Source organism: Equus caballus, chromosome 8 (genome assembly GCF_041296265.1).
Source record: "Equus caballus isolate H_3958 breed thoroughbred chromosome 8, TB-T2T, whole genome shotgun sequence".
In the NCBI taxonomy this organism is placed as follows: Eukaryota; Metazoa; Chordata; class Mammalia; order Perissodactyla; family Equidae; genus Equus; species Equus caballus.
The window spans coordinates 88,328,032-88,355,821 of NC_091691.1; the positions used below are offsets into that span (position 1 = coordinate 88,328,032).

Below are 27,790 nucleotides of genomic sequence, written 5' to 3' on the forward strand. Positions count from 1 at the left end.
AGCCTCTCTTACACTTATTGTTTCCTGTCTTGTTAATTATAGCCATTCTGATGGGAGTGAGGTGATATCTCATAGTATTTTTGATTTGCATTTCCCTGATGGTTAATAATGTTGAACATCTTTTCATGTGCCTGTTGGCCATCTGTATGTCTTCTTTGGAGAAATCTCTGTTCAGATCTTTTGCCCATTTCTTACTTGGGTTGTTGGTTTTTTGTTGTTGAGACTTATGAGTTCTTTGTACATTTTGGATATTAACCCCTTATCCAGTAAATGGTTTGCAAATATATTCTCCTAATTGTTAGGCTGTCTTTTCATTTTGTTGATGGTTTCCTTTACTGTACAGAAGATTTTAGTTTATTTATTTATTTATTTTTTTCTATTGTTTCTCTTGCTTGGTCAGACACGGTATTTGAAAAAACGCTGCTATGACTGATATCAAAGAGCATACTGCTTATATTTTCTTCTAGAAGTTTCATGGTTTCAGATGTTACAGTCACGTCTTTAATCCATTTTGAGTTGAGTTTTGTGCAGGGTGTAAGAAAATGGTCTATTTTCTTTCTGTTGCATGTGGCTGTCCAGTTTTCCCAACCCCATTTATTGAAGAGATTCTCCTTTCCCCACTGTATGCTCTTGGCTCCTTTGTTGAAAATTAGCTGTCTGTATATGTGTGAATTTATTTCTGGGCTCTTGATTCTGTTCCATTGATCTGTGTGTCTGTTTTTGTGCCAGTACCATGCTGTTTTGGTTAATATGGCTTTATAGTATATTTTGAAATCAGGGTGTGTGATATCTCCAGTTTTGTTCTTTTTCCACAGGATTCCTTTGGCTATTCGGGGTCTCTTGTTATTCCATATAAATTTTAGGATTCTTTGTTCTATTTCTGTGAAAAATGTTGTTGGAACTTTCATAGGGATTGCATTGAATCTATAGATTGCTTTAGGAAGTATGGACATTTTAACTATGTTAATTCTTCCAATCCAAGAACACGGAATATCTTTCCATTTCTTTGTGTCTTCCTCAATTTCTTTCAACAATGTTTTATACTTTTTGGTGTACAGAACTTTCACCTCCTTGGTTAAGTTGATTCCTAGGTATTTTATTCTTTTTGTTGCAATTGTAAATGGGGTTGTATTCTTAATTTCTCTTTCTGCTACTTCATTGTTAGTGTATAGAAACACAACTGATGTTTTTAACTTTTTATTAAGATTATGAAAGTTTACAACCTTGTGAAATTTCAGTTGTACATTATTGTCAGTTATGTTGTAGGTGCACCACTTCACCCTTTGTACCCACCCTCCCTTTCCCCTTTCTACCAATCAGTTCTCTTTGTCTATATGTTTAACTTCCACCTATGAGTGGAGTCATACAGAGTTCATCTTTCTCTGTCTGGCTTATTTCACTTAACATAATACCCTCAAGGTCCATCCATGTGTTGTGAATGGGACGATTTTATCCTTTTTTATGGCTGAGTAGTATTCCATTGTATATATATATATACACACCATATCTTCTTTATCCAATCATCAGTTGATGGGCACTTAGGTTGCTTCCATGTCTTGGCTATTGTAAATAATGCTGCAATGAACATAGGAGTGCATGGGACTTTTCAAATTGCTGATTTCAAGTTCTTTGGATAGATACCCAGTAGTGGGATAGCTGGGTCATATGGCATTTCTATTTTTAATTTTTTGAGAAATCTCCATACTGTTTTCCATAGTGGTTGCACCAGTTTGCATTCCTAACAGTGTATGAATCTTCCTTCTTCCTCTATTGTTTTGTTCCTCTATTGCTGCTCTATCCTGTAGATTGTTATTATTTACAGTATTTGAATATAGTAATTGTATCACTTGGTGTCCCGGCAGGAAAGAGATGACACATTTAACACTTAACTAGGATTTCTGAAGATAATTTTTTACATAAAGTTTTTCTTTGGAATAATTTCAGGTTAAAAAATGTTGCAAAAATAGTACAGTGAGTTTCCATATACCCCTCATCTGGTTTCAGTTCCCCCAATGTTATTCTCTCATGTTAGTTTAGCACACTTGTCAAATCTAAGAAATCAATGTTGGTCCATCATTGGTAGGCAACATTCTAACTTCTGGGTCCCTGGTGTACACCCAACCTTGCCCAGTTATTCAAGCAAAGGCTAATTCTAGGTGTTGCTGTGAAGGGATTTTGCAGAAGCAATTAAGATTCTAAATGAGTTGGCTTTAGGATAGAGAAACTGGTGGACCTGTTCTAATCATATGAACTCTTAAAATCTTGGTCTAGAGGTCAGAGATAGGGAAGTCAGAGAGATGCAAACCTGAGAGGTATTTGACAAAAGCAAGATTCTCTTGCCAACCTTGAACAGGGAGGGTGCCATGTGGCAAGACCCTGAGAGTAGCTTTAGGAGCTTAGAGTGACCCTCAGCTCACAGCCAGCTAGGAAATGAGGACCTCAGTCCTGTGAAGGCAACCAAATGAATTTGGCCAACAACCCAAATGAAATGGAGTCTTCTGTAGAGCCTCTCAAAAGAAGCACAACCTGGCGAATACCCTGATGTCAGCTTTGTAAATCCCTGAAAGTAGGAGTCGATCACAGTGCCTGAACTTCTGATCTATAGAACTGAGAGAAAATCTATTTATGGTATTAAATTATAAAGTAATAGAAAATTAATGCAATTACTATTAGCTAAACTCCAGGCTTTATCTGGATTTTACCATTAATTTTTCCATTAATGTCATTTATCTGGTCCAGAATCCAGTACAGGATAGAACGATGCATTTTGTCATCGTGTCTCCTTAGTCTGCTCTGACGTGGGACTGTTTCGCAGCCTTTCCTTGGCAGTTTTGAGTACTGGTCAGGTATTTTGTATTTTGGACTTGTCTGACATTTTCTAATGATTAGACTGGAGTTATGGGATTTGGAAAGCATATCACATGAGGGGGCTCCTACCACCTATATGACATCACTGGGGATCTTAACCTTGATCACCTGGTTAAGGGAGAGTTTGCCAGGTTTCTGCATTATAAAGTTGCTATTTTTCGCTTTCCATGCTCTATATTCTTTGAAAGTGAGTCACTAAGTGGGGCTCATCCTAGTAGGGGTGGGGAGATTAAACTCCACTTCCCGGAAGGGGGAGGGCATTGACATATGTTATTTGCGATTTTTCTGTAAGGAAGATTCAGAAGAGACTTAAAAGAGTTAATAGTTAATCACTTTATTGAGATATAATTTACACAAAATAAAATGCACCCATTTTTAATCCTAGAACTTGGTGAGTTTCGATAAATGTAAATACCCATGAAAACACTACCACAACCAAGACACAGAACATTTTCATCATCTCCCAAGCTTCTCTTGTTCTACTTCCCAGCCAACCACCCCCATACAACCCTCTCCCAGGCAACTGCTGATCAGCCTTCAATCACTTCACTTCTAGAGTTTCATGTGAATGGATTCAGATAGTGTGTTCTCCTTTGCGTCTAGTTTCTTTTGCTCAGCACTGTTTTTTGAGATTCATCAATGTTGTTGGCACATCAGTAGCTTGTTACTTTCTACTGATGAAAAGTACTCCATTGTATGGCTAAAATACATTTTGTTTATCCATTTACGCATTGATGCGCTTTTGTGCTGCTTCCGGTGTTTGGCTTCCCTGCAGAATGCTATTATGTACATTTGTGTGTATAAGTCTTTGTGTGGACATACGTTTTCATTTCTGTGGGTAGGCACTTAGGAATGAAATTACTGGGTCATATGGTAAATATATGTTTAAATTAGAAGAAACTTCCAAAATGTTCTCCAAAGTGGTTGTACCATTTTATTCTCTTACCAGCAATGTATGAGCATTCCGGTTGCTCTGCATCCTTACTAATGGTTAGTGTGGCCAGTTTTCTTCATTATGGACATTCTAGTGGGTATGCAGGTGGTATTTCATTGTGGTTTTAATTTATGCATTTCCCTTATGACTAAGGATGTCTAGCATCTTTTCATGGGCATACTGATTATGTGAATATCTTCTTTTGTGAAGTGTCTGTTCAAATCGTTTGCCAATTTTTATTAGATTGTTTGCCTTCTTATTGACTTCTAATTGTTTTTAACATATTCTGAATAAAAGTTCTATGTCAGACGTATAGATTGCATTTTTTTTTTTTCTGACAGCAGCCAGTTTATGCTGCCTTAGAAGGGTGGTCCTGAGAGTGCCAGGTGCCAGCTATCCCAGGCAGAGGGATGACCCGAGGGTCAGTTAAGGCCAGCAGGGGGAGAAGGGCATAGGGCACAAAGCCCCTGGAATGCAGTGAGGCCAGGTTGAGGCAGGTGCCTCTGCTGCCCAGGGTGGAAGGCACTGGACTAGGACCAGGCCATGACTACAGGGCTGTGAACCTAGGCCATATGGCACCCTGGGAAGCTGGGCACAGGATCAGTGACACAGAACATGAAACACAGGCACACGGCTCACGAGTAAGCACATGAACAAGTGAACACAGATTCACTGGCAAGCTATGACCAGACACAGGGACAGAGTGGTGTTGTCACACAGACCACATGGCACTAGAGTCACATGGACTGGATGGCCACAGGGTCAGACACAGGCCATGGAGGGCGAGGGCGAGGTGAAGGGGGCCTTTTGGCACACTGTACAGCCCCCACGCAGCCCCTCTGGGGCTCAGTCCTTCTTCCATGCTTTGTTGAGCACCTTCACCAACTCATAGTAGATGATGAACACAATGGCCACACGCAAGCAGGTCCAGCCCAGGAGGGGGACAGTGTCCTTCTAGAATGCCTGCAGCCGCTCATTCCTCGGGAGCCGCAAACCGCAGCCCACGTGTTCTGGCGTTTGTGCCCCGCCAGGTCCTGCATCCGGGTCTCGATCACGTCTGGAGGAGTGTTCTTGTAGACGCTGGCTGTACCCTGGATAGCTTGGAATGCCCGGTGATCAGCGGTTTCAGGGTTTGTTGGGGCTGTCCCCTCCGTACCACTTGTGTAGGGAAGTTGTGACAAAGAAGTGGATGGCCTGGTAAGGCCCTGGTATTTCCCCTTCAGCCCCTTTCCCCGCTCAATCTCCCTGACTCCGTGGAAGAATCCTCCGTATTGGGGGTTGGGGGAGGTCTGGTCGTGGATGAACTTCACGTTGATGGTCTCCATGCGGCCTAGGACCGCCATGGCCTTGGCCAGGCTGGCGCCCAGGCCGTTCAGCAGACGGCCCAGGCTGTCCCATTTCCTTGGGCATCCGTGGGGTTGCTGAGGAACGAGAACATCCCTAACCTGATGGCCGCCTTGGGGATGGAGCCTTGGGGATGGAGCCATGCGGCAGGGAGCTGAGGCCTTGATTCAGGCCCAGGATGCATGGCTGCAAACCGTTGCGGCACAAAGATCTGTATGTCCGGGTCCTGCTCCTCATGTGGGGGAGGTGATGCAGATTTCAATGCAACCCACCAGGCCACCTACGGGGACGCAGGATCTGGGTCCTGAGCCGACCTGGAGGCCTCCCTCACCCCCCACCCTCCATCCCTATTGTCCAGGCAAGGCATGGAGGGGCGACATGCCCTGTGAGACCCTCTGCGCCAGCTGGGGACCAGGGCCCTGCCCCCGCCCCCCCCAAGTCCAAAAGCAGGCTGGCTTGCATTTTCTTGATGGTGTCCTTGAAGAGCAGCTTTACATTTTGATGAAGTCCAGTTCATTAATTTTTCCTTTTACGGTTTCTGTTTTTGGCCTTATTTAAGAAATCTTTGCCTATTTCAAGTTTGCAGAGACTGTCTTCTATGTTTTCTTTGAGAAATTTTATGGTATTAACTTTTACATTTAGACCTATTATTTATTTTGAATTAATTTTTCTGAAGTAAGGCTTGGGGCTCATTGTTTTTCATATGGATATTCACTTGTTCCAGCATCGTATGTCCAGAAGACTATCCCAAGCGGGATGAATTAATTACATTGGAAACTTCATGACAAATGTATGTGGGTCCGTTTCTGGATCTTCTGTTCTTCCACTGATCTATCATATGTCAATACCTCCTCATCCTTGATGATACTCCTTGTCTTGAGGTTTAATTTGTCTAGTAATAACATAACCACTCAGGCTTTCATATGACTAGTGTTGGCATGATATGTCTTTTTCTATCCTTTTAACTTAAGTGTGTCATTATATTTAAAGTGAGTTTTTTTTTTTAATAGGCATCGTACAGTGGGATGTTATGGTCATCCGATGGAGGTAGAATGGACTCTCTCCCCCCAATTCCACCTCCTCAAATTGGTTGGATGTTGAGACTGATGTTGCCACACATCCACCGAGAGGGTATGAGGAGATTTATTACTCACATAATGAGACTTTCTGCGGGAGGGCATGGCAGGGTCCCGATGGCTTCAGAGAGCCAGGAGGGCTTTTGTTGTGGTTAGGAGTTGTTCCTGTGCATGGTCAGTGCTTGCTTTGTTTGTACTTCCTGAAAGTGCCAAGGGAGGGAGCTCAAGGGTTTTCTCATCAGCTAGCCCAGATGTGGATTAGAAGGAAAGAGAGACCTGGAAGGAGAGAGCCATGGGACTTGAATGCAGGCAATAGCAGAACGGAGTCAGACTTTATTGTATTGGGTCTTGCTTTTTAATGCAGTCTGACAATTTCTTTTCTTTCTTTCTTTTTTAATAGAAAGACTACGTGCTTTATTGACTATAGGTTGTATGGAATGTAATCACTTGAAAAATACTGAATATGGAGACATTTCCAGGCATGACTTTCTTTAAATATGTTTAAGGACAGAATCATGAATTATGTATGTTGTTAAGGGCTTCCTTAGCCTTACCTCGTGTAGGGTAGAGGCCTGATTTCTGGAAGGTTTTCCCCATGTTCTTGCTCCACCCTCAACTTTCAGCCTTCTTTATGCACTTGACCTCAGAGGGGGCCTTTCTGCCTGCTTGGAGCTTGCAGGACTAGCCTGGGTTGAAGGGAAGCAGGGGGAGTGGTTTCTGTCTTTCCCCAGAGGAAGGAAATCTCTCATGGTCGGGGCCTGGGACAGGATTGCACCCCCCAGGAGAAGAGGGTGTTTACTTTTCCCCTTACCCAGTCACGTGAGTCTTCTCCTCTGCTTTGGCAGTGACAGGGTTACTGCCCTGTCTCATCCACTCGGGACATTTGTTTCTTGGGGAGAAGAATCAGGCGTGGCTTCTTCCCTTTTCTGCCTTGGCCGTTCCTTCCTTTCTCTGGACCTACACCGCTGAGGGTGCCCTGCCCCTGGTCTTTCTCTTCAACACCCAAAGAACTTCTGGAGAAGAGTGAGTGGGCATCAACTCGCCTTGTGTCTGCAGCTCCCAGGGTTTTAAACGCTTGTGCTATCTGCACTTGATCATCAACACTTGTCTGGGGTCCTGTGTTCTGCTGTGTTCTGCCCCAGGCAAGTCGGCGCTCAATCTGTCTCTTCTTGGAGGGACTTGTCTTCCCTTAGATTTCAGGCTGGGTGGTGATGTCAGGACCGTGGCCTTCTGATGGCTTCAAGAATTTGAGTATTACCCCAATTTTTCTGTTAGAGTGGAGCAGCACTATTCCAGCTTTCTCCGTCACAGCTGAAGCTGGAAGTTGTGTGAGTCCATGGGTGACCCACTTCCTCCATGCTCCTGAGGCAGATCAGGTCCAGGAAGCTGCCTGCTGCCAACCTGGTGTGCTCAGGTCCTGTGCAAGTAATTTCCAGAGAAAACGTGGTGTTTTCTGTATTCAGGGTGAAGTTCTTTCCTGTAAGACATGTATTTTTGCTGAACTTTCTGAAATCTGCTGCTGCTGAGCCCTCTCGTCTCTCTTCTTGCTTTTCTCTTCTCTTCCTCCAGGGCCTCCTGCTCACCTCCAGCTACTTTCACCTTTGGCAACCTTGCCATGAATCGTGAGACTCGGAATTATAGCTGCCTCTGAACTTCAGTGAAAAAGGAATTTACAGAAATATTTTATTTTTTATTTGTTTATTGCGATTTGAAAAGGAGAAGAGGGAGAAAGATACTGATATACAGAGCCATCTTCATGCTGGAAATCCCATTTTGATTTTTTCTTTTCTTTCATTGACTAAGCAAGTTTCTCATCTACAGCTTTATGTGTGAACTTAAACAATAGGAAGGAGTTTCCAGGGGTTACTTGACATAATTTATGGTATGGTGCTCTTTATAAATCAATACATTAACATCCTGGATTTGAAATATGTAAAGCAGACACTTCTGGGTTTGAGTCACATGAAACCCTCCTCCAGGAAGCATTTTCTGTGCCTCCCAAACTATCCCACTCAGTTCAGTCTTCAGAGTGCTTCATGAACCTCATTTGTACTACTAACTCTATTGTATTGATGTTTTCTGTTTATATGAGTCTCCATCTCTAACCGTAGTCATCTTTGCATGCTCAGCATTACATCAACTTTGGAAATGCAAGTGCTCAAAAGTGTGATTAGTTCCTGGTTCCCCCACATCTTATATCCAGTGTTTTATCCATCACCTTTTTGGGGGAGCAAGGAAAAGGCATCTAATGGCAGCTTATCAATTTTATCCTAAAGAAAGTGGAAATGTGTAGCTCCCACATAATCTGTGAGGCATGAACTGCAGTGCAATCAGCAGTGCGCTTGTTGATCATGGCCAAAGGGCAGTGATCTGGGAATGGGTACCCCCAGCCTGTGCAGTCAGTGCTTTCTGAGGGTGACAGTTCAGTGCCTGAGTGGGCAGTGTGACGTGTAACATTAAATTGATCAATCTGGTGGAGGGAAGGAAGGAAGGGGAAGAACACCAGGCCTGGAGTCAGGAAGCTGGAGTTTCTATCCCAGCTCTGCCCTGACCTAATTATTATCTCAAGGATGACAATTAATGGAATTTTGTTTCTTTATTGCTTAAATGAAGAGAATTGTATACATGATCTTTACTATCACTTCTAACATTATTTTGGTGGCTACTCTCTATGATATGATCCTACCTAATTATAATGGGAAATAATTAATTCAGACATAAAGAGGGAGTTAAGGCCAACGACTACAGTAACAAAAACCAATTTTGTTCATGTCCATGTCTAAATCCTCCTCCTATGTGCCAGCCTTAGTGTCAGACAAACTGAATGTAAATCTGGGCTTTGGGAATAGATATATGGCCTTGGCAGTTAGGTCAACTTTCTGAGCTTCAATTTCTTCCCTTTAAAAAAGGGTTTTATTAAAGTTCTACTTTATTGAGCTATTGTTAGGATAAATAGAATATGTGCTTATCAAAGACTGTGGAACAAGGTATACATCCAGTTTATGTAAGCTGCCGTTTTCTTTGCCATCACCATCATCATACCACCACCACCTTCATGTCATCATCATCATCGTCATCAACAGCAGCATCCTCTAACTTTGCTTGGCAACCAAATCGTAGGCATCTGTCCTTAGCTACCATATTAGAATCTGAGTTGTTATTTTATCAGTCCCAAAATGTTGGTGGATTCTAGATCAGAGAGACGTTTTTCTCCCTCTTTGATTCATGTCTCTATGTCAGTATTTGGAATGAGTGTTCCAGGAAGCTGTACACCAATGTGTGTATTAAGCCCATCAAAGGTTTTCAAAAGTTCTGGCTCCTAAGCTTGCACAGACAAATCCTCTGGTTTTTGAAAATATTCATTTATGATCCTATAGTTTTGATGCATTCTGCATCTCCAAGACAATTTCATGTCATTGTCACACACAAGGCCTGTCACTGAAGGAGGTGTCAGCAGAATAACTGTTTTTGAAAGGGACATATATACAAGTTTCTTTTCCATGCCCCGCCTCTGGGGGTCAGCAGAAGGTCCCAGGACCTCTGAGCACTTATCTAACTCTCCGTATTTATGCAGATGTGTATTTGGAGGAGGGAGGCTTGGGATGGAGAAGATGACCTCCCCAGCATCACCATTAGTGCAATCCAGGATGTGCTCTGGGGAATAAGGGATCAGGGATGTTGTGGTGCATGGGTTATGGGTGTTGGGATGTGGAAATCCCTAGTGTTGGAAGTAGAGGGACTCCAGGATCCTGTGCAGTAGCTGCTTCAGCATTGCCTCTGGGGTCACTGATGTGCCACCCCTGGAATGGGCATCAACAGCACTGCAGGGAGGTGAAAATGCAGACGTTGCTTCATTTGTCATGTGCAGTTTATCTAAAGGTGAATTTCACTTTCGTCTGATCAATGTCTGACTAGAGTGTACTAAAAAAATGCAAGTTTTTGTTTTTCTTAAAAATATTGTTAGACAAAAATATAGGTAAAAAATTTCTTAAGGAGAAAGCAATTGCATTCTTAATCTCAAATGAAACATACATTATCTTAGGCAATATATTGGGATTTGAGTGTTTCTGGTTTCCACCCATCTGGGCAGATAATTATCAGCAACAGAGACAATATAGTCTTAGATGTTAAGATTCTAGATAGGAAGGGCCTGGCCCTGGGTTCCTATGTCCTGGGATAGCCTTATCTTCTGTGGAATCACACTCACACACGCACACACACACACAGCCACTTGGGAGAGCAGGACCCTCAGTGAGTTCCGGTCCCTTGTGTCTATTGCTAGATGTCCTCCTGAATTTCTGAGTTTGCCTCTTTTATGGGATCCTTAGGTTTTGTGGATTTCTAGTTTTCTGACTGCCCACTCGCTCAGCTCTTTTCTGACTCATCTCAGGTACTTCCACATATATGTTGCATCCATACTGCTGCTCTTGTTCCAGCCCTTGAAGTCTGTCTTGACCATCAACATTAGGGCATTTTTCCCAGTTCTGGCCTGCTTGTGCTCCAAATTTGGTTCCTCTATTCTGGTCTTCAGGATGCTTGGTTTATTTGTCTTTTTTGTCACACTATATCTGAGAACCCACTGCTTAATCCATTATTGCATGTAATGGGCGCAGAATAGTTGTTTCTTGAATGGCCTACACTACACTATACACAGTGAGGCTGATCATGCATTTTTTGGATCTTTATGATGTCTTTTATAACAGAAACATAAATGAATTCTTACAGGAGGAATGATAGGCTCCCGTGTGACTTATGGGGAATGACTCAATCATTCATTCATCATGTAGTTGTTGACCATGTGTGTGCAGTCAAGATATACAATAGAAATAATTCTGACAGAGCCGTGTTCTGATTGAGCTGACCAGATTATACATTGAGGGCTTTTCCCAAAAGAGGATTGTTTCCCAAGGGAAGAAGGTGTCTATCTTCCATTTATATGATATAAATGGTTTGTCTTTCATGTTTGGCTATTGAAAATTGTACCAAAGACTGACACAGAAATAACTCTAAATATCATATTTTATTCAATGACATTTAATGGAAAATTATCTGGACATGAATTTTCTTGTTCAACTCTTTTTCATCTCAAACTGAAATTTAAATATAGTTATCTTTTTAACTCTTGATGGTCCGTAAAGGCAACTTGGTAGATTACAAATGGCAGAATTTTTTTTTTTTCTCAAAGATTGGCACCTGGGCTAACAACTGTTGCCAATCTTTTTTTTTCTCCTGCTTTTATCTCCCCAACCCACCCCCCCAACCCCCCGTACACAGTTGTATATCTTAGTTGCACGTCCTTCTAGTTGTGGGATGTGGGACACTGCCTCAACGTGGCCTGACAATCAGTGCCATATTCGCGCCCAGGATCTGAACCCTGGGCCGCCGCAGTGGAGCGCACGAACTTAACCACTCGGCCACGGAGCCGGCCCCCAAATGACAGAATTTTATTTTATTTTAAATTTTTTTCAGAATTGTGTTTTTAAATTTACAGTTTCATGAAGTTTCTTGTTCCATATGACAAGGATATTGGCATATTATTAAATAGGCTTAAATGACTGGCCAGAAGTTGATAAGAATGGAGTTGCTCTTAAAACTATATTTAATTAAGAAGTGTTCTTCACTCAAATATTTCCAGTGGCAACGTAACTATGTGTCTTTCTTACCATTCTCTACCTCCTCTCCTGTCTACTTTATTGAGACATAATTTACATAAAACCAAATTCACGTGTTTTAAGTGTACATGTCAATGACTTTTGACAAATATAAACACCTTTGTAACCACCACCTAATCAAGCTGTAGAGCATTCATCTCAACCAGAAATTTCTCGTGGACTCTGTTACAATCAATTTCCTCCCACACTCCAGCCCCAGGAAAGCACTAATCAGCTTTCTGTCACCACAGGTTGAACCTCATATATGTGGACTTATATAATCTGTGCCCTTTCTGTCCAGCTTCTTTTGTGCAGAATAGTGTTTGAGAGGTTCATGCATGTTGCTGCAGGATTCAGTAGTTTCTTCTTTTCCATTGCTGAGTACTATTCCATCCCATTGTTTGTTTATCCAGCCGCCTGATGATGCAAATTTGATATATTTCCAGTGTTTGTCCAGTGTGAATAAAGCTACTATGAACTTTGGTACAGTGGTGCATTTATGGGCACGTGTTTTCAATTCTCTTGGGTAAATATGAAGGAGTGGATTTGCTGGATCATACGGTAAGTAAAGGTTTAATTTTATAAGAAATTCCCAAAGTATTTTCCCAAGTGGTTGCACCCTTTGCATTCCCACCAGTAGTGTGTGAGAGTTCTTGGTGCTCCACATTCTCTCCAGCACTTGACATGGCCACTCTTTTTAATTTAAATTTAAATTTTGGCCACTGTAATAGGTGTAAGAGGTATTCTGTGGTGAGGGACATCGAAAGCACATAAATATCCACTTTTTAAAAAACTTTATTTAATTATTTAGTTATTTTATATCAGTATGGACTCATTGTATTCTGTTTTATTAAATAAATTACAGTCTGTCACTTTAAAGAAAGTTACAAGATTTGAATGTCTCTTACATATGGCCACAATGCAGGGGTAGTTGGCTCTCTGACCCCCCTAGAATGTACGCAAAGCTTTTCAGTTCTCAGAACTAGATGTCAGCCATCTCCTCTACTCGATCCGAATCAAATGCCTATGAGCCTTTGTCTTAACTTGTTGGCTTCTATAAAGTTCCTTTTGAAAACCCAACTGAAATAACAAGTAGTTGAAAGTTTTGGTCTAAAGGCATTCTAACAATCAGTTCTTCAAACTCCCCAAAACTCTATACCAGTTTCAACTTCATTGAACAATTAGAAATGAATTCACACCCATAGTGACACTCTGAGCTTATTTATTACCTACAATTTTCGATTTTAAAATACACTTACACTGGGCCAAACTTCTAATCCTTTGATAATTCTCACAACCTCATTCCCATCATTTCTGTTGTTTAATCTCGTTAACTACTTGACTGCCTTTCAGTCCATCAAGGCACCTGCCTCGTGCCTTGCCTTCTGTTCCCAGCCCATTCACTGCATGATTTACTCATGTTACCCATTCTGTTGCCAGTCTGTCAGTTTGCTTGGTCAAATCTCACACGTACGTGGTGAAACATCTCCTTCTTCTTCTCTGTTCTTTGGCTGTCGAATTCTGATGAAGAAAATTTCAACCTTGCTCCAGTCCTCCAAAATTCAAGGTTTATGAAATAAGCTGGGATTCAGTATTGACTGGGAAGGATTTAGAATGAATACAGTCCCCTAAGGAAAACTGTGTTCCAGAAAATAAATTTTGTCAATTCCTAACCTTTATATATTGACATACTTCAAGGTCAGTGCCGGGCCCTCCTTTCTTATCACCTTATACTCTCTCTCTCGGATCTCATTCTTGACTTTAGCCACCTTTTTTTTTTTTTAACTAAGTTCTAGAGTTACCATATTTATTCAGTAACTCTAAAACTTTTATATTGAGCATCACAAATTTAGAGCTTCAGATCATATCCTGCATCTAGCTCTAGCCTCATTTAAAGTGCTTACTAGACAACTCCATTTGGACATCTCAAAAGAAATGAAAATTCAACAAGTGTAAACCTCAACCTGAGATCTTCTCTTCTCTCCAAAACAAATCTTCTTCCATCCAACAAATTGGTTAGGCCAGAAACTTGGGACATCATTCTTGGCTTCTGTCTCTCATTTCTGCCATAGATAATGTGTTGCCAGAATTCTGTGGATTTTGCTTCAAATAATCCTCACAAATATCTGTTTCTCTCCATCTCTACTCTTGACATTCTAATGGTTTACTCTAATCTCACTGTATCTACACTGTGGTTTCTTCTCCTCCATTTACACCATAATAGCCAGAGATATATTTTAAAGATTTATATGATAATCTCATTCTCCAATTTGGAGGGCAAATGAACAAAAGCTATGATGGCTTTCCACTCATTTTAAGATAAAATAGGAAGTTCTTAATGTGGGCTACAAAGCCTTTCATGTTTTGGGATGAGCCTACCTCTCCAGCCTCATCATGCACTACTACTATTTTGAATTTTCTTTTTATATGATAATATATTTCTAAATTATCTCTCCTATGTGTGGTGGGCCACTTGCACTTTCTTGAGAAGAAAAACCAAAAAAAGCACCAAGTAGTATGAATGTCCTTGTTTTATTGATAATGTCTTTCATAAAATCAAAAAATTTGGAAATTCAAGGTCCCAGCTATCACCAAAATCAAATAAATTTCGGTGTCTAGGTTAATAAGTTTGAATAGTAGTTGTAATTTTTGAAATAGCAGATATGACATTTCAAATTTGGATAAGTTAGAGTGTTGAAATATCCTTTTACTTTATCTTGAACATTTTGTCCCAAAGGGAATCATCACGGGGAAATGAAGTAGGTTTTATATGTGTTAGTAGAAAGGGAGAGATAGACATGTTAGTCCAACCATTGCATTCTCAGTGATGACTATGAGATTGGAAAGGAAAAAGAACTAAAGAGAACCTGTTATTTCCAGCAATCAATGCCCTGGAACAACTGTGAACTTGCCCCTAAATTAGTAACAGGCTAATTGCCTCTAAGGGGAAGAGACTCTACCCAAGAAGAGGATGCTGTTGGTCTTATTGTGCTTGATGAAGAACAGGAAAGGGTGATCACAGTGGAAACTGTAAATTGGCGGTGATGAAAGTTTAGTTACTATGCCAGTAGCAGCTGCAGCCTCTGTGCCCTCCTCATTCACCTCCACAAAGGACTTGTGTAGGATTTTAGACACCACGAGACCCCGGCTCCCAGTCATGCCAGAGAAGTCGGCGTCCTGCGGACTGAAGGCATCCAGCATCCCCAGGGATATCATCGTGTCCTTGAGGTCATAGCTCTCTTCCACTTTGAACCGAGGTAAATGTAAATTCACTAGGCTCTCTCTCATATTCTGTGAGCTTGTCCACTCTATTAATTTCTCAGTGGTGAGTTTATCTTCAAGCTATAAAAATGGAAAAATGCAACGGTTCACATGATTCTCGGTGGACATCAAACACAACTGTAACATTGGATTGAATCATGTGGAAAGCCTTTGTTTTAATAGTAAATATAATTACAGAATATTCAGTTTGTTAGATTTAATCCAAGGAGGTTAAAATAACACAATCATGAATATATATTATACAGTAAAATAAATATATGTATATATTTGTGATTGTGTTATTTCTCTGTATATATGTACACTAAATATATGCATGTTTAAACATATATATATACATATGTGTATACGTATGGCCATATATACAGCAACAGAATCACTAAATAAAATTATTTTGTAAGAGATGAATTGTATATCTGCATCCCTTATGCTTCCAGCCTATTGCATGCTTCATTTTCAAATACACTTTTTAATGTCTTTTGTGTACATAAGTTTCTACATTGTGCAGTTCTAGTGTACACATTATTTTTAATCCTTTTTCTTGCTTGACCTGTTTGTAAACTTTCTAATATAATAGACATATATTTCTCTAATCATGTTTAAATTGTTACATAGTACTAGTATTAAATTGATATTCAATGTATATATTGAATATTACTTAATATTTTTTAAGCATTCACTGTGTGTCAGTCCCTAAGCTAAACCATTGGTAATACGAAGATGCAGCATTGTTCCTTGTTTTGAATTTTTCATTATTTTGAGCCACTTCTATCCAAAAGCTTTTCCCTTGTTTACATTAGTTAACTTAGGCTTCCTGATGTCATTGATAACCAGGATTGATGAGTTGGCGTATGAATATTGTAATGGTCCTTCACATATGTTGCTGTATTACTTTCCTGAGGATCACCAATTTCCAGAGTTACCACAATATATATTTTGAATGTGATAGGTTCACTGCAGCTTCAGCAGCATCATTGACCATCATAATAATTGCGGATGGCCATTTTTGGAATGGCCTTAATATGCCAGATACTGTTATTGGTATTTTTACATATTAACTCTAACTATTATTGCAGTGCTAGGAGAGAAATTCCATAATTCCTTTTTTAAACTTCCATCAATTAGGCTCCAAATGACTTTTGAACTCCTAGGGACAGAATACTTCTAAATTGAAAAGTATGGATCAAGATAATTCTATTTGTCTACTGTATGCTTTGTTGTTTTAATTTTCGTATTTTGTTTATGAGTAAGCTTGCAAAGATTTCCATTTTCACCTACATATGAGTGTTAATTTCCTTGTCTTCAAATGAGTACACTGGAATATACCAGGGGTTCTCATGGTTGCAAAATATAATGTGTATGCCTAGATATATCTTTTTCTGAACTGACATTTCATAGTTTCCTCAGAATATTAATGGGACCTGTGATGTTAAGATTTTCTATATATTCTTTCATATCACACTGCAATGCATAGGCTATTTACTTTTTAGAATGCGACATGTTGTCAGGTTCTCCTTAACAATTCTCTTTTAGGCTATATGCAGAGAAGGAATGATGTACTCTGTACTTGAGCTCTGCCAGCCACCACCTGTGAGCCTGCTTCCACGAACAATGCATACAGGCATTGTGTTACTAGGAAATTAGGCAAAAGAAGGAAGAATTGGCGGCAGAAGCTATTACCTTCTTCAGACCATCCACTTCATTTGGCAGCAGCAACATCATGCTTAGATCTTTGCCATTGTATGGCACTTCCAGGATCTTGGCCTGCATGTCCTCCACTTCAGTAAAATTAAAGAAACTGGTTTGTCTCATCATCTGCACGGATTTGCTGGTATCCTGCAGTAACAAATGCCAAGTGAGGCATAAGTCAAAGAAAGATAATACTGTTGAGATACCAAACACATCCTCTTTCTATGAGATGATCTGGGAAATTTGTGAATTAGAGAGAAGAGTCTCTTCAAGTAGTCCCAACTAAATAAAGTTAAAAAAAATGAAACAAGAAAATACACCCATGACAAATTCTGTTTTCTACCTGCAGCTGTACCTTCTATCAAATATGAGTTTAAATTAACATTCCAGGTATAACTACATTATCATAAATAAATTATAGACAACACCTTGTTCAGCCAAAATTTTTCCTCCACAGTTCTTTTTTTATCAAATTTCTTGTCCCACTGCCCTTTGAAATAGACTGCGTTCACCAGAACCAGAATGGCGGAGCTGAGAGAGCCGTCGGGAAACAGATCCTTGATTTTTCCTGAAAAAGAAAGAAAAACAAAGGTCTGTCGTGAAAGTACAAGTGGTTTATCTGAAAGATGCTTACTCCTCCCTCTGTCCTTTCCTTTCTGCTTTTTTGACTTTGGACCCACTACTTAGAGGAAGTAGACCTAGATTGTTCTTTAGGACAAATGGCATGAACTCTATTATCTGAAACACATACCCTGTGCTGTGAGACGCTACTCCCTGTGGTGTCTTCCTCTTCCTTCTTCACTTTGAATAGCTATAGGTTTGGATTCTAATGGGAGTGGGGGGTAGGATAGGGGTTCATAGGATGGAGAGTGAGTCAAGCTCTCTGCCCTGGATGAGGAAGACAGCTGAGGAAGTCTCTGCAGAATGAGGGGATGGAGAAATGGGCAGGCAGCTCCAGCTGCAGCTGGCAAGGAGGGGAGTTTATAGGACAGCTGCTTGTTTGCCAATTAACAAAGGAGATGGGAACCCTTTCTGATGTTTCCCTTAGGAGCTATATACAGAAGTTAAGGCTCTGATTTAAAGTAAAGGATGTGAATGTAAGAATGGCTCTGATCAGAGACTTGGGATTGACAAAGATAGCCATCCATGGCCATGAGCAAACACAGATCTCCTGTGTTTCCACATAGCCGGTGCTGTGACCCTCCTGGGTTCCCTTTGTTTCTCTCCACATTTAGTTGGAACATTCCATCTGCAGTGCCCCGCCATCCTCTGCAAAGTCATCTCATTTTCCTCTCCTGGCACCCCACACAGTGTCCAGCACAGGGTTCATGCACAGTGGAGACTCAATGTGTTTCTTTATGGGTGATCTCCCATACTCTACCATTTGTTTGGCTTTCCACCCAGGAATTAATCTTCTTACGACTTTCTTCTGCAGCATTTCCAAAATCAGCAGATTCCACGCTGGCGAGGTAAAATTTTTTAACTTTATCCATGTATTCCTTTGACATGGGAAGGAAGAAAGGAGGAATTAAGTAAATTATTATTAACTATGTATTCCCAAGTTAGTTACTTTAAAACTTGACAAAATATGAAACAGGGACCCAGACCCTGAAGAAATCTACTTTTTTTAACCTGTGCGTATTTTAAGACAGGTGCCTGTGGGTAACGTGTAAGGGATGTACAGGCTGGCACAAGATTGAGGTCTCTGAAAAGCAATGCCATCTGACAAAGGCAGGAACAGAAGGGGCTGTGGGTTGCAAACAGCAAAGCTTGTTGCTCTGAAGGAGATGGTGTGCTTCTGGGACTCCTCTTCAGTAATATCAACTCTTAAGGTTCTGACCTTTGCTTCTATCTTCCATCCTGGGCATTCAGTATTCCCTGGTACTTCCCCAGCTTTCCTCAGAGACTCATCAAGCCTGCCCATCCTGTCAGTATACCATTAACCATACATTTCCTGGGTTATTGGGCTATGTGACTGAATGGCGTCAGGTCATTAGGGGCATCCCCTGACTTAGTCTGCTACTGAACCTGCTCATTGGTCATAAAGTCATCCCTAAACCCACACTTTCTTGGTGGATGGTCAGGCTCTAGGACATTCCTTTGGGTGTAGTTGTGGCAACGGAGTCTTGCACCCTGGGTAAATGCTCCCCATGGGGCTCACCCAGGCTCATCTGTTCACTCTCCTCTATTTGGTGATTGGGAGACAGAGGCCCTAGGATGCAGATTAAAGGTGTGGCAGGCCGGTGAAACTTACCTGAAGAAACTGGAACTTCTTTTCTCCATAGAGCCTGTTGGCGATGCTCAGCTCATAGGCATCAGTGGGTTTCTTTAGCTCAGTCAGAAGCTTTTGAAATTGGTGATGTACATTTCCCAACTTTTCAACCTTCAAACACCAAAAAGTGAGCTCATTGCATTCTCTGTCAATGTAAATACTAAGCCCATATAAGTCTGTTAGATGTATACCTAAAGTTTGGCAGTCCCTTGGATGACGTTTGTTGTTCTTCCATGCTACAGGTGTACTTTATCTCAAATGTTCTTCAGAATTTTTACATTCAATCTCTTCCAGGAAATTCTTTGTATCTGCTCTAAATAATAGAATATTTTCCCTTTTGAACTACAGATGCAGTGCCATTCTATCATTGGATTGTTTTCTAATTGGTACATATGGTTAGGTCAAGCTTACCAGCTAAACTTAGCTCCTTATGGGTTAGAACCATTTTCATTGTAACTGCCATCAAGGTATGAAAATGTTGAATTTGTGTATTTCAATGATGTTATGACATGAAGCCCTGTACACTCCTAAGTGGTATTCTCTTGTAAGACTTGTTGGCTGTGATCTATGTCTCTTCACTCATGATTGTCATACTCCAAGTGTAGGAAGAGTGTGTGCCTGATACACTGCTAAGGCTTTACATTGGTGTCTCTAAGTCTTTAGCCCAAGTCAGAGGAAAACAAGAAAGTTCAGAGAATTAAATAACCTATCCGAAGAGACACAAGGAGGTAGAGCCGATTTTTGAACCTAGGTCTGTCTGAACCCAGAAGCTTCCATTTGCTAGCTAAAGCTTTTGGACCATTAAGGCTATAAACTATGTATCTCATACAATTATTTCTCAAAATGTACTTGGATGTATACTTAATCTTGTTAATCCCATTTATGAGTTAATTAAAATCATATTATTTTATCAACATTATTGTGATTACTATAATTATTTCTGTTCTGTAATAATAACACATAACATTTGTTAGGGTTTCCTGTAACCCAAGCACTGTTGTGATGTTGGCATGTACGGAGGCAGATCTTTCACTATTGCTAGTTTACTGGCATGAGATCAGTGTGTCTCAGAGCAGTTGTGCCTGCACATGTCTCCTGTTCATGAACAGCAGGGCAGGAATTTGAAGCTAGTGTTCCAGTTCCAGAATCCATGCTCTTAAGCAAATGCTGATCTCTCAGGAAACAAAAATATGAAATAAGTAAGTATGTAATATGACATGAGAAACAGCTCTGCTTCTCCAGTATATTTTGCCCAAGATTTCCCCTAAAAATGGACTTTTCACTGAAGTTCCCAGTTTAAACTCTGACCCTCTTGGATATGTGTTTCTCCTTCTACACCCGAGTGCTCTGTGACTCACCTGAGCTGTTGTAGGGCTTCCTCTTGTGTTGTCTGTGACATCATTAAAGTGAAGGACCTGGAAGAGAAGGGAAGTGTGACAAGAAAACTTTACTCAAAAGATCTGTCCACATTAGGAAATTTTCAAGAAAGGAAGAAAAAAAGAAGGAAAGAAACCCAGAAATAAACCCAAAGTAATAAACAGAAGAAACTTCCAAACCAACCCAAAATAAAAAAAAAACAATGAAAAATGAAGGAAAAAGAATAAAGAAAACTTCAGTGTAAGCATTTGCTCGTTGAAAAGCTACAGCTGAACTGGTTGATCACCATTCACTGTAAAGAATACTGATTTATCATTCAATCAAGGCCAAGGAATCATGTGAAGATGTTTCCCATGGATTTAAGTCAGTGCATCACTTCTGCAAGTGTTCTGGCATTTAAACTCCGCCTCTTGTTATTGGGCAATTGTAGGAGTTGATCCCAGCTCCCAAAGGGAATCTAAGCATGGGGAAGCAGATGGAGCAGAGCACTAGGGGAGGGCACATGCCCCCCACAGCCCTGTGCTCACCCAGTTATGGGAATGCTTGCTCAGTCCCCTGTGCTACCTCTGGGGGCAGCAGATCTATGAGCATCTGCACAGATGCCAACAGAGAAATCAGTCTAAACAGGTGAATGTAAAGGGAGCTGACACCTACCTTGCCCATTTGGAGCGCAGTGTTTCCTTGGGCCCCTAAGTACATCATGGCTAACGCTGATGTGATGCTGAGAGGGGAATAGAAGATGTTGCCCTTCTCTGATTTTTTGAACTGTTGGAACAGATCAAGTGCGAAGTGGGTGTTTGCTTCACTGAGTGAATTCATGGCGGCCTTGGTGTGATCTGGAACTCCTGCAAAAGCATCAGGTTCATTGGATAATGAGTTTACTGAAGAGAAGCTTAGTCTGTAATGAAATTTTCTTAGAAGAAATGACATATTTTGCTTGTGGGAATCTCACAGGTAAAGTTTTCCGTTGTTTTACTTTTCAAGCTGTTTTTAATGTACATATATACATTTTGTGATTAAAAGATCATCAAAATTACTATTTAAAAAAACTTTTGTGAAAAATTAATGGAACGTCTTTATGTTTCTTTCATTGCCAGTTGTCCTAGGTCTGGGTAGAAAATGTTCTATAATAGATAGTAAGACCATGATCCATGTGGATCACATCCAGCCAGCTCCCATGACACACTGCTCTGCTTTTTCCTTCAAAGTCCCGTGGGTGTCAGACACACTTCCCTCCACCACATGAGTTCCTAAATAAGCATTTGCTTCATCAGAAATTATTACATTAGGTAAAGGATAAATCAGATGAAGAAGATGTTTCAATTTGCCCTAGCAGAAGAAGTAAAATACAATCAAACAGAATGAATAGATGCATGATATAAAAGATATCGTTATTATTTTCAAAAATGATTCATGCTGTTAAGCTGGAGCAGCTGGAAGCTCTTACCTGTGTTGCTGGAGGAAGCAGAGGTGGGCAGGGAGCCTGTAAGCCTGTGTGTGGTGACTGGTAAGATCCTGAATATATACCTCTCTGTTGTCACCTCCCATTGCTTGGTGCGGTTGGTATTTCAAGTAAATCAACTTTTGATTTCTTAACCAGGCTAAGCGTCACCTTCATGAACATCAGTATTTATGAGGAAAAAAATGCTATTGTTCTGTTCCTGTACTTCCTTTTCACTTGCAGAAAACATGGTGGACCTGCCATCATTGGCAATCGTTGGCTCATATGAAATTCATGGAGGTGCCTTTCTAGTACCAATGAGAATAAAGGTAAAATCCAACTATCTCTCATGCTCCAAGCTACACTCACCCAGAAATAACCCTCTTCCTTCTTTTGGATGTTGAATAGTCTTTAAGGCCCACTCAAATGTAAACAATTACAAAGCTTACGTTTTTTATTTAAATTTCTAAAAGGGCTGTTCAACCTATTGATTTCATTAGTAGTTAGTCTGTATAACCAGGAAAATAACTCAAATTCTCAGTTTAGAGAGATACTGATAATGTTTTGCAGCAGTACATGGAGAACAGGAATCATTGCCTTCCCCTAAAGGCTGTACCTTGGCCAAGGTCCTCCTTGTTACCGCTCATGTCCCCGTGCAGCTGGTCCTTTATTTTCCCTGCTTTTCTAAGGTCAGTGTGAAGCTGATGCAGCTTGCCATGTTAACACGCTCACAAGGAGAAGAACAATTGATACAAACAGGGGCCATTTGCATGGCAGCAGTCTAAATTTTGTTTTAATATGAGACAGAAATAAATCGTTTCATCTCCATAATCATGACATTTATTTGTCATCCTGTACTTTAGCACATCACCTCCAGATTCCTGGAATGAACATTTGGGTCAAATGCTCATAAGAAAAAATGTGAACAAGGTGTTCTTTGAATGCTATGGTTAATTTCTTTCTTTATAAAATTTTATTGAGGTCACATTGGTTTCTAACATTTAGTAATTTCGGGTGCACAGGTGATCAGGTGTTCAGACTTCTGTATGGACTGCAACGTATTCACCACCAAAAATCTAGTTGTCAGCAATCATCAGACATATGTGCCCCTTCTCTCCTTTTGCCTTCCCTCACTCCCTTCCCTTCTGGTAACCATCAATCAGTTCTGCATGTCTATGTGTTTGTGTGTTTATCTTTCACATATGAGCAAAGGCAGATGGGAATTGTCTTTGTCCATCTGATTTATTTTGCTTAGCATTATGCCCTCAAGGTCCATCCATATTGTTGCATGGCATGGTTTTGTTTTTTTTTTAATGGAGGAGTAGCGTTCCCTTGTTATATATACCACAACTTCTTTATCCGTTCATCTGTTGATGGGCATTTAGGTTGCTTCCAAGTCTTGGCTGTTGCCAATAATGCTGCAATGAACTTAGAGGTGAATTTTCTTTTCCACTTAGTGTTTTCATGTTCTTTGGATAAGTATATAGTTATGTTTATTTTCACGGGAGCCTTATTCTCTTCATCTGCATGCTGTTCCAATAAAGAGAATAATATTAAAAACTATTGGCTTTTATTGAGCAGGGATATCTATTTGCTCATTTACATCTTAACAACTCATTGAGGCAGGTCCCTTTGTTGTCCCCATTTTACGGATGACCTAAGTGAGCCACAGAGTGGTTGAACAGAAGCCCAGGTTTCTACAGTCGTGAATTGCACTGTGAGATATCCAGGCAGACAGTCTGGCTCAGGACCCTGCATGCAGATCCACCATCCCAACTGTGTGAGACAGACTCTGGGTTTACAAAGACGCGCATCTCCTTATGTTTAAATGTAGAGAACAGTTTTCTTCTGCACTCTCAGCAGAGATGATTCCTCGACAGAATCTGAAGGGGTGGGAATGGGTCAAATGCTCAGCCCCAAAGTCTCCTCTGTGGGCCCCACAGTCACCAGGAAGATAGGCTGGCCTTTCAGGTGCCATCTTAGGGCTCCATCCTTAGAAAAACAAGGACTGTAAGTGGGAATGGAATTGGGGTGATTTCCTCTGAGTATGGGGCTCAGAGAGAGTGTGAAATCATGCCCAACCCTCCATTCCTGTTAACAGCTCTATCAAGCTGGGATTGAGTACATTAGAAACTCTGAGAGGGAAATCAGGCAGACAGAGGAAGTGTTTTTCCCCAGATTTCACTGTCCCTGGGGGCCTGGCTGTGGCCGGGGAGAAGGCTGTCGTTCCAGGGCACCCAGCCTCTTGTCTCCCTTACCAGGGGTAAGGATGTGGGTACTGGGGACCGACTTTTTAGTTGAGATGTAATTCATATACCTTAAGGTTCACCTTTTAAAAATGTACTGGTCACTTGTTTTTAGTACTTTCACAAGGTTGTGCAACTGTCACCATGGTCTAATTCCAGAACAATTTCATCCTTCCCCAAGAACCCGCCTCCAAAGTTCTCCCTTCACCCTGGTCCCTGGAAACCACTAATCTACTTCTTCTCTCTCTGGACATTTCATATATTCATCAGCACATCATGAGGCCTTTTGTATCAGGTTCCTTTCACTTAGCATAATATTTTCAAGGTTCATCCATGTTGTAGCATGTATCCATACTTCATTTCTTTATGTGACTAACTATAATGTTCTGTTGTATGATATACCGCTTTGTTTTTATCCCTTCATGTGTGGACGTACCTTTAGGTTTTGACTACTGTGTGGCTATTGTGAAAATGCTGACACGAACTCTCTTGTAGGAATTTCAGTGTGGACAAATGTTATAATTTCTTAATTTCCTAACTGTAAACCTGGGGATTGAAATCACTGAATCATGTGGTAAGTCTATGTTTGATTTTGAAGAACTGCCCAACTGTTTTCCACAGTGGCTGGGCCATTTTATGTTCCCTCCAGCATATGAAGGGAAACTGTATGAGAGTCTGATCTCTGTACCCTATCCAACTCTTTTTGCTCTATTGGATCTTTTTAACACCTGCCCTGAGCAGGGTCTCTTGTCTCAGCACATCATGCATTCACAGGAAGATTCACCTTCTATAAGTTCCCAGAATCACAGAGGATGGAGGTAGAAGGTGAAGGGTGAGAGGATCTTTGTTTGTAAAACTGAAAGTTTTTTCTACCTGAAACCACACCCCCAGGCCATGCTGCCTTTGGGTCTCCTTTATCAACATGTGTTTAGTGAATCCCTGAATGAGACTGTTATGTAAAAGATCCTTGAGTTTAGATGAGGTGAGGATGTAGACTATTGGACACTTGATGATGGAGTACATCCGAAGGTAGAAGGGCATGACAAGAGAAAAGATGCAGGACAAAAAATTAGAAACAGAAGGAATAGGAGCTTCACAGTTGAGGCTGCATCACTGGCCATAGTCTCCAGATAGAAGTGGAGGTTCCTAGAGCAGCAGCAGGATGAGTTTCTTTGGGTTCTAGGGGAAAGGTACCTGACCCCCATAGGATTGAAGCAAGAAGCTCAGCCTGGGTGTAGAAAGAAGACATTTAGTGAGAAATTAGGGTAAAGTGGCCTGCAAGGGAACTTCTGACTAAGGCTGAATTCTCCTGAGACTACGCCACCAAGATTTCTCATGCAAAGATTGATTGAGTTTGAGGAAAATGCACTCGTTCACAAGGACCAGGAGTTTGCTAAAATTTAGGGAGAACTTGAGTTAGTTCCAATGAGAAACCATTTCGTAGTTTTTTCTGTTTTTGAAAAGTGCTCCTGGCATGTAATAGACAGCATTATGACATCCTGATGTCATACAGTGTCATAGACAACTCAGAAGTTTCAGAAGTTTTTGCATGTGAATACTTGTCAACCCTTGTCTTTGGGTATTTCTAAACATACACCAACATCATTTGTTCTGGTAATCCAGACACCCAATAAAACTCAAAAGGAAATTACACTTTGAGGAACCATCCTGCTATTGGTTAAGAAATATCTTCTTGGTTTTCCCAAACCATACTTCCTTGTGAATGTGTGAGGATTTTTTGGCATTGGTGAGTTGCAAATCCCGGGGGCATTTTATTTCTTCCTTCTTACAAAGTATGTTGTTGTGTCTGTGTACAAGGAAACTCATTAGTGGAGAAGATCCTTCAATCATCCAGTAATAGAATATCAGCCAATTACTGTATTTCCTGAAGATACAGATGTAGATATAGGTATGTACACATTGAGTAATGTATGAATGGGATTAATTATTATTTCTTTTTAATTTTCACAGGAGGAACCCATTCCACGAAAATTTGAATAGGTGTTACACAGGGAATTCATCTCATATGTAGATAAAGCATGGAAGACTGAGACCAATTCATGAGACCTCCTTCTTTCCCCATTCCCCTGACTCTAATACCAGCAAGGACAGTCCTCCTCCTTGCTTCTTTCAACTGATTCCCACCCTGTGCCTCCCTGACTTCTTACAACTGCACCCTATGGCCCCAATTAATTCACCTTGGCAATTGTGTTCCATTGCTAAGCAAAACCAGTGTTGGCTCTCTCTTTCCCTAGAACTCTCCCTCTTCGTCCTTGCTTTATCTGAAATATGGATTTTTCCCATGACTGTGTGTCCCTTGATCTGTTCTCAGGGGCAGCTCCTCAATCCCCCATCTTCACACTGTGAAGCCAGGAAACTGGCCTTGTCTTTCTTTTATTCCCACTGACTTTTCTTGTCATTATTCTTTCTCTGTCTTCAATGCCCTGCTTTAAGTTTGGAGCCCTGGGGGTATATCACCATATGCCCACCTACTATCTTGTATGTCATTCCTTAATATTCACTACGTAATCTGTTGCCTCTCCACTGTTTTATGATTTTCCTCTTCATCCTAACTGCTTCTGGTATTCTGGGTGGCTTCACTTTCATTTCATAGTCTACAAATAGACTCCATTCTTCTTTTATTTTACATCTGTATTTTAGTTGAATCTCTTCCTTTGTGAAAATCTTGTCAGTTCTTTTGCCCTGTTGTTCTGTAGAGCCATGAGGTTTCCTTATCTGTTTGAATATGCTCTTTATATAAAGGTAATATTAGTTATTGTGGATGTCTGTCTCTGGAGTACCAATGGAGATGCAAAGTTCTAGAGGGATAAAGAAATTGATTAGATGGGGTGTGGATTTTCTGAGGACCACTTCTGACCTAACCCCTTTGGTCAGATGGTGTTTGGATGTGGTTTCAGAGACAGAGAGAGGGGTAGGGAGGAAGACCATGGGAAGGATGAGAGTAGGGAGGGAAGGAAAGACGGAGAGAGGGGAGTAAGGAGGGAAGCTGGAGATAGAGAGAGTGTGAGAGAGTGTAGAAGGGAGCAAGAGAGAGAGAGACAGGGAGAGAGAGAAAGAGAGAATGAATGCCACTTAAGTGGATGGTGGGTCATGGAACCATTACAGCTGAGTGTATCTGGGGAAGAGAAACTTCCTCTAACACCAGCATCTTCTAAGAAAACAGTGATCTTGGGCCAGACCCTGTTGCCTAGTGGTTAATTTTGGTGCACTTGGCTTCAGTGACCCGGGTTTTGTTCCCTGGCACCCACCCACATGACTCATCTCTCAGTGGCCATGCTTTGGCAGTGGCTTACATAAAAAAAAAAGAGGAATATTGGTAACAGATATGAGCTCAGGGAAAATCTTCATCAGCCAAAAAAAAAAAAAGCAAAAAACAAAACTAAAGAAAGAAAACAGTGGTCTTCAATTTAGAGTAAAGCTAAAGGTGTCCACAGAGACTTTTCTATTGTATGAGAATATCTAAATCTCAAATGCATGTTCTCTCTTGTCCAAAATATATCTGCCTGAAAATGTCCTGTGTTCACAGTGGCAGGTTTCCAATTCTTCCACTTATCAGAAAAAAAGCACAAACTTGTCACCTACCTCAAATCGT

The 27,790-nt window shown here is 40.9% G+C and overlaps 1 protein-coding gene, 1 long non-coding RNA gene and 1 pseudogene across 2 annotated transcripts; 1 reads left to right on the forward strand and 2 right to left on the reverse strand.

Annotated features, from left to right (window-relative positions):
• Positions 1 to 4,648: 4,648 nt before the first annotated feature.
• LOC100057303 (tricarboxylate transport protein, mitochondrial pseudogene) lies at positions 4,649 to 5,240 on the reverse strand (annotated as a pseudogene).
• Positions 5,241 to 14,386: 9,146 nt separating this feature from the next.
• On the reverse strand, positions 14,387 to 22,069 carry LOC100057342 (serpin B3). The gene is made up of 8 exons (XM_001490711.4): positions 21,938 to 22,069; positions 21,145 to 21,335; positions 20,472 to 20,528; positions 19,096 to 19,224; positions 18,223 to 18,340; positions 17,270 to 17,409; positions 16,833 to 16,988; positions 14,387 to 15,215 (listed from the first exon to the last, which is right to left on the reverse strand). The coding sequence occupies exons 2-8, from the start codon at positions 21,307 to 21,309 to the stop codon at positions 14,814 to 14,816; spliced, it is 1,167 nt and encodes a 388-aa protein (XP_001490761.3). The 5' UTR covers positions 21,310 to 21,335; positions 21,938 to 22,069; the 3' UTR covers positions 14,387 to 14,813.
• A 3,659-nt stretch (positions 22,070 to 25,728) lies between these two features.
• On the forward strand, positions 25,729 to 26,230 carry LOC138915333 (uncharacterized). The gene is made up of 2 exons (XR_011421140.1): positions 25,729 to 25,924; positions 26,149 to 26,230. It is a non-coding gene; the product is annotated as an uncharacterized lncRNA (long non-coding RNA).
• Positions 26,231 to 27,790: the final 1,560 nt, after the last annotated feature.

What these genes read in the sequence shown, in the direction of transcription:
- LOC100057342 (XM_001490711.4), bottom strand. Translation starts at nt 21,309, where the DNA reads ATGAATTCACTCAGTGAAGCAAACACCCACTTCGCACTTGATCTGTTC. An exon ending in GAAGCCCTACAACAGCTCAG is followed by an intron (nt 19,225 to 20,471) that starts GTGAGTCACAGA and finishes TGGTGTTTGAAG; the next exon opens with GTTGAAAAGTTGGGAAATGT. An exon ending in AAGTGGATGGTCTGAAGAAG is followed by an intron (nt 15,216 to 16,832) that starts GTAATAGCTTCT and finishes CCATTTTTATAG; the next exon opens with CTTGAAGATAAACTCACCAC.